A 6,977-nucleotide genomic window follows, 5' to 3' on the forward strand; every position below is an offset into this window, starting at 1 on the left:
TAAAAGTTCCTACAGACTATGAAAAACAAGAATCCGAGACTTACACGTTGGAGTTTATTTCTCCAACCCTTTAATCTAACAATTCATCATATAAAAGGCGTCTTTAATGTTTTAGCCGACGTCCTTTCTAGAACATAGCTTTTCAACAGAAAGTGAAAAGCTTTCCCAAACGGTGGAGGTGTAACGTAATATTAGATATTACGTCATATGTGTAATTATGTTATAGAATTGTGTTCCTTTGTATTACATAACTATGTTCATATTTCTTGTCTATGTATGTATTGTAACAATGTTAAGCAGTAACGCCCGTCCACTATATGTAATCTTGTCTATGTGCGGAGAGAGGTGCGCACTCTTGTAGAACAAACAGACAAGCGAAATCCTGAATAGTTCGGAGCGCACAGATTTGACAGTTACTAAATAAGTAGATTGTTCAAGCGAGTCGAGGGTCCTAAAACTACCCATGTTGACGTGTTAACTTACCCTCCTCCTCACCCGCACCCTTAAACCGGAAGTATCCCGCTTCCGGTCCAATGGTATATAAGCGGTGGAAATCGCTCACTCGTCGTCATTTCTCGCTCTATTGATCTCTTGATAAAAATACAAGTTTGGACTCATGAGACGATTGGTGTGAAGTGATCACCCTTTTTGCCTACATTACGTGTCTGATATACATTGCATTACTTTACTTATATTTGTACTTATTACTTATTCTGATGCATGTTCCTGATCTCTTTGTACTTAGATAGTACCATATTGTATACTTATCTTGTGTTTCTTATTTGAACGATAATTTCCATATTCTTATAATCATGTAACGGTCCCATTGACCCTACTGCCCATTCTCTTTTGTGTTGATTGCCTGTAAATATTTTCCATTAATAATTTCGTTTACTAGTTTTATCGCTAGTTTAATATTCCTTTCCTGGAATCTTCTTTGTTACCTTTACTTCTAGTCTTACGAATGATCTAGGCCCTGACCAGATAGTTCAGTCCTACAGTGGCTTCTAGAAGTGAGCTGGTTCTTAAGCATTTATCCGTTATACGTAACGTATCTTCACATACCAGCCGCCCGTAACACCTGTCACCCCCAACCAATCAAGTTATATTTGTACGGAACAACAATAATTGGTGTTCTAATTTTGTCAAACAATTTTATTTACTTTGCAATCATGAATTTTTTATATTATTTTAATATGGTATGGTAGAAAAAACAGATTCCCACACCATGACATTTGCCCATTGGAGGTCACAAGCCGACAAGTCATACCATTATCTCACCGTGAGTCCCGGTCGGAGGGTACAACATGACATTTTCTCACCTGAAGTGACAACCCGACAACACATGACATAAGCTCATCGTAGGACTAGTTTTCCCCTTCCTATAGCCACCAACCCTTACATATTCCCACCAATCAAGTTATATTTGTATGGAACAACAATAATTAGTGTTCTAATTTGGTCATATAATTATATTTTGCAATCATAAAAATATGTTATTTTAATATATGTTAAAAATAACAAATTCGAACACCGTAATATTTGCCCAATGAAAGTTACAGGCCGACATTTTCTCAAATTGTAATTGTATGGAGCAACAACAATGAATGATAACTGGTGTTGTAATTTTGTCATGTCATTCTATTTACATGAAAAATGTATGTTAATTTAATATGACATGGTAAAAAAAGGATTTCCACACCGTGACATTTGCCCACTTGAAGTCACAAGCCGAAGTCGTACCATTAACTCATCGTAGTTCCCGGCAAGAAGGTATAATTGGTTAGGTTAGGTATATTATTCTAATATGATATTTATATGATAGTTACAAGACGTGCCACCGGAAGTGACAACCCGAACAACAACTTGACATAAGCTCATCGCCGCCCACCCGCATATTTTCTCACCAATCAATTTATATTTGTGTGGTGGAACAATAATTGGTGTTCTTATTTTTTCAATTCATTCTATTTATTTTGCAGGAGGGTACAAAAAGACATTTTTTCACCGGAAGTCACAACCCGAACAACACGTGACATAAGATAATCGTAGGACTAGGGTCCCCCAACTTGTCGCCGTCCACCCGCATATATTCTCATCAATCAAGTTGTATTTGTATTGAACAACAATAATTGGCTAGGTTAGGTATGTTATCTTAACTCACTGTAGTTCCCGGCAAGAGGGTACAAAAAGACATTTGCTCACCGAAAGTGACAACCCGACAACACGCGACATAAGCCCATCGTAGAACTAGGGTCCCCCTTCCTATCGCCGCCCACCCTCATATATTCCCACCAATCAAGTTATATTTGTATGGAACACCAATAAAGAAATTATGTTATCTAAATATGATATGTTAGAAAAAACAGATCCACACACCGCAATATTTGCGCAATGGTAGTTACAAGACGTGCCACCGGAAGTAACAACCCGAACAACAACTTGACATAAGCTCACCGCCGCCCACCCGCATATTTTCTCACCAATCAAGTTATATTTGTGTGGAACAACAATAACTGGTGTTCTAATTTTGTCAATTCATTCTATTTATTTTGCAATCATGAAATAATTATGTTATCTTATTATAATATGTTGCCCAGTGGAAGTTACAAGCCGACAAGGTGTGCCATTAACAAATCGTATGGACCAACAATAATGAACAATAATTGGTGTTTTAATTTTGTCATGTCATTTCATTTACTTTGCAATCATGAAAAATGTATGTTATTTTAATATGATATGGTAAAAAAAAATAGAATGCCCTCTTCAAGTCACAAGCCGAAGCTGTACCATTAACTCACGACATGACAAAATTAGAACACCAATTATTGTTGTTCTACACAAATATAAATTGATTGGTGAGAAAATATGCGGGTGGGCGGCGGTGAGCTTATGTCAAGTTGTTGTTCGGGTTGTCACTTCCGGTGGCACGTCTTGTAACTACCATTGCGCAAATATTCCGGTGTGCGGATCTGTTTTTTTTTAACATATCATATTAAGATAACATAATTTCTTTATTGTTGTTCCATACAAATATAACTTGATTGGTGGGAATATATGAGGGTGGGTGGCGATAGGAAGGGGGACCCTAGTCCTACGATGGGCTTATGTCTGGTGTTGTCGGGTTGTCACTCCCGGTGAGCAAATGTCTTTTTGTACTCTCTTGCCGGGAATTACGGTGAGTTAATGGTGCGACTTCGGCTTGTGACTTCAAGTGGGCAAATGTAAAGGTGTGAAAATCTGTTTTTCTTTACCATATCATATTAAAATAACATACATTTTTTCATGATTGCAAAGTAAATGAAATGACATGACAAAATTAAAACACCAATTATTGTTGCTCCATACAAATATAACTTGATTGGTGAGAATATATGCGGGTGGGCGATGAGTTAATGGCACGTCTTGTCGGGACCTACGGTGAGAGGATGGCACGTCACGTCATATTGGCTTCTAACTTCCAGTGGGCAAATGTCACGGTGTGCGAGTGTGTGAGAGTGTGTGTGAGTGAGAGTGTGTGAGTGAGAGTGTGTGAGTGAGAGTGTGTGAGTGAGAGTGTGTGAGTGAGAGTGTGTGTGTGAGTGAGAGTGTGTGTGTGAGTGAGTGTGTGTGAGTGAGAGTGTGTGTGTGAGTGAGTGTGTGTGAGTGAGAGTGTGTGTGTGAGTGAGAGTGTGTGTGTGAGTGAGAGTGTGTGTGTGAGTGAGAGTGTGTGTGTGAGTGAGAGTGTGTGTGTGAGTGAGAGTGTGTGTGTGAGTGAGTGTGTGTGAGTGAGTGAGTGTGTGTGAGTGAGAGTGTGTGTGTGAGTGAGAGTGTGTGTGTGAGTGAGAGTGTGTGTGTGAGTGAGAGTGTGTGTGTGAGTGAGAGTGTGTGTGAGTGAGAGTGTGTGTGTGAGTGAGTGTGTGAGTGAGAGTGTGTGTGTGTGAGTGAGAGTGTGTGTGTGAGTGAGAGTGTGTGTGTGAGTGAGAGTGTGTGTGTGAGTGAGAGTGTGTGTGTGAGTGAGAGTGTGTGTGTGAGTGAGAGTGTGTGTGTGAGTGAGAGTGTGTGTGTGAGTGAGAGTGTGTGTGTGAGTGAGAGTGTGTGTGTGAGTGAGAGTGTGTGAGTGAGTGTGTGAGTGAGTGTGTGTGTGAGTAAGTGTGAGTGTGTGAGTAAGTGTGAGTGTGTGAGTAAGTGTGAGTGTGTGAGTGAGTGGGAGTGTGGGAGGAAGTGTGTGTGAGTGGGTGAGAGGTGAGTGAGTGTGAATGAGAGTGCGAGTGAGTGTGTGAGAGTGTGTGAGTGTGTGAGAGAGTGTGTGAGAGAGTGTGTGAGAGTGAGTGTGTGAGAGTGTGAGTGAGTGTGTGAGAGTGTGTGAGAGTGTGTGAGTGTGTGAGAGAGTGTGTGAGAGAGTGTGTGAGAGTGAGTGTGTGAGAGTGTGAGTGAGTGTGTGAGAGTGTGAGTGAGAGTGTGAGAATGTGAGTGAGTGTGAGTGAGAGTGTGAGAATGTGAGTGAGTGTGTGTGAGTGTGAGGGTGATATTGTGAGTGAGTTAGTCAGAAAGTGAGTGAGTGAGTGTTGAATGAGTATGATTGAGAGTGTGTGTGAGTGAGAGTGTGTGTGTGAGTGAGAGTGTGTGTGTGAGTGAGAGTGTGTGTGTGAGTGAGAGTGTGTGTGTGAGTGAGTGTGTGAGTGAGAGTGTGTGTGTGAGTGAGAGTGTGTGTGAGAGTGAGTGTGTGTGAGAGTGTGTGTGTGTGAGAGTGAGAGTGTGTGTGTGTGAGAGAGAGAGTGTGTGAGTGAGAGAGAGAGTGTGTGTGAGAGAGAGAGAGTGTGTGTGAGAGAGAGAGAGAGTGTGTGTGTGAGTGTGAGAGTGAGAGAGAGAGAGGGTGCGAGTGTGAGTGTGTGTGTGAGAGTGTGTGAGTAAGAGTGTGAGTGTGTGGGTGTGAGAGAGTGAGTGTGGGTGTGAGAGAGTGAGTGTGGGAGTGAGAGTGAGTGTGGGTGTGAGGGAGTGAGTGTGGGTGTGAGTGGGTGAGAGTGTGAGTGTGCGAGAGTGTGAGTGGGTGTGAGGGGGCGTGTGAGTGTGAGTGAGTGTGAGAGGGTGCGAGAGTGTGAGTGAGTGAGAGTGTGTGCGTGAGTGTGAGTGTGTGCGTGAGTGTGTGTGAGTGGGAGTGAGTGTGGGTGTGAGAGAGTGTGGGTGTGAGAGAGTGAGTGTGGGTGTGAGAGAGTGAGTGTGGGTGTGAGAGAGTGAGTGTGGGTGTGAGTGTGAGAGTGTCCGAGAGTGTGAGAGTGTCCGAGAGTGTGAGTGGGTGTGTGAGTGTGAGAGGGTGCGAGTGTGAGAGGGTGCGAGTGTGAGTGGGCGTGTGAGTGTGAGTGGGCGTGTGAGTGTGAGAGGGTGCGAGAGTGTGAGTGAGAGAGTGTGTGTGAGTGTGTGAGAGTGTGAGTGTGTGTGTGAGTGTGTGTGTGAGTGTGTGAGTGAGTGTGTGAGTGAGTGAGTGTGTGAGTGAGTGTGTGAGTGTGTGAGTGAGTGTGTGAGTGAGTGTGAGTGTGTGAGTGAGTGTGAGTGTGTGAGTGAGTGAGTGTGAGTGTGTGAGTGAGAGTGTGTGTGTGAGTGAGAGTGTGTGTGTGAGTGAGAGTGTGTGTGTGAGTGAGAGTGTGTGTGTGAGTGAGAGTGTGTGTGTGAGTGAGAGTGTGTGTGTGAGTGAGAGTGTGTGTGAGTGAGTGTGTGTGTGTGAGTGAGAGTGAGTGAGAGTGTGTGGGAGTGAGTGAGAGTGAGAACGAGTGAGTGAGAACGAGTGAGTGAGAGTGCGTGTGTGTGAGTGTGCGTGTGTGTGAGTGTGCGTGTGTGTGAGTGTGCGTGTGTGTGAGTGTGTGAGTGTGAGTGTGTGTGAGTGTGAGTGTGTGTGAGTGAGTGTGTGTGAGTGAGTGTGTGTGTGAGTGTGTGTGTGTGTGAGTGAGTGTGTGTGTGAGTGAGAGTGTGTGTGAGTGAGAGTGTGTGTGAGTGAGAGTGTGTGTGAGTGAGAGTGTGTGTGAGTGAGAGTGTGTGTGAGTGAGAGTGTGTGTGAGTGAGAGTGTGTGTGAGTGAGAGTGTGTGAGTGAGTGTGAGTGTGTGAGTGAGTGTGAGTGTGTGAGTGAGTGGGAGTGTGGGAGGAAGTGTGTGTGAGAGTGTGAGTGAGTGAGAGTGTGAGTGAGTGAGTGAGAGTGTGTGAGTGAGTGAGAGTGTGTGAGTGAGTGAGAGTGTGTGAGTGGAGTGTGTGAGTGAGTGAGAGTGTGTGAGTGAGTGAGAGTGTGTGAGTGAGTGAGAGTGTGTGAGTGAGTGGGAGTGTGGGAGTGAGTGGGAGTGTGTGAGTGAGTGGGAGTATGAGTGTGGGTGTGAGTGTGCGAGAGTGTGAGTGGGTGTGTGAGTGTGAGAGGGTGTGAGTGTGTGTGAGTGTGAGAGAGAGAGGGTGCGAGTGTGTGTGTGAGAGGGTGCAAGAGTGTGAGTGTGAGTGAGTGTGTGTGAGTGAAAGTGTGTGAGTAAGAGTGTGAGTGTGTGGGTGTGAGAGAGTGAGTGTGGGTGTGAGAGAGTGAGTGTGGGTGTGAGAGAGTGAGTGTGGGTGTGAGAGAGTGAGTGTGGGTGTGAGTGGGTGAGAGTGTGAGTGGGTGAGAGTGTGAGTGTGCGAGAGTGTGAGTGTGCGAGAGTGTGAGTGTGCGAGAGTGTGAGTGGGCGTGTGAGTATGAGTGGGTGTGTGAGTGGGTGTGTGAGTGTGAGAGGGTGCGAGAGTGTGAGTGAGAGAGTGTGTGTGAGTGTGTGAGAGTGTGGGAGTGTGGGAGTGAGTGGGAGTGTGTGAGTGAGTGTGTGAGTGAGTGTGTGAGTGAGTGTGTGAGTGAGTGTGTGAGTGAGTGCGAGTGTGTGTGAGTGAGAGTGTGTGAGTGAGAGTGTGTGAGTGAGAGAGTGTGTGTGTGTGTGAGAAAGTGTGTGTGTGAGAAAGTGTGTGTGTGTGAGTGAGTGTGAGAGTGTGAGTGAGAGTG

At 44.7% G+C, this 6,977-nt stretch overlaps 1 protein-coding gene across 1 annotated transcript in view; it reads right to left on the minus strand.

Moving 5' to 3' along the window:
- Nucleotides 1-2,890: 2,890 nt before the first annotated feature.
- Nucleotides 2,891-6,977, minus strand: part of LOC143017912 (uncharacterized) — a 20,620-nt gene continuing 16,533 nt past the window's right edge. Inside the window, exons 8-10 of the mRNA XM_076172955.1 lie at nt 6,790-6,977; nt 5,298-5,582; nt 2,891-2,972 (exon numbers count right to left, since the gene is read on the minus strand). The exon at nt 6,790-6,977 is cut by the window's right edge and continues 368 nt beyond it. Coding sequence (XP_076029070.1) covers nt 2,891-2,972; nt 5,298-5,582; nt 6,790-6,977 — 555 coding nt within the window. The remainder of the gene's footprint in view (nt 2,973-5,297; nt 5,583-6,789) is intronic.

Source organism: Oratosquilla oratoria, chromosome 3 (assembly GCF_046742065.1).
Source record: "Oratosquilla oratoria isolate Oo_2021 chromosome 3, ASM4674206v1, whole genome shotgun sequence".
Taxonomy (NCBI): domain Eukaryota; kingdom Metazoa; phylum Arthropoda; class Malacostraca; order Stomatopoda; family Squillidae; genus Oratosquilla; species Oratosquilla oratoria.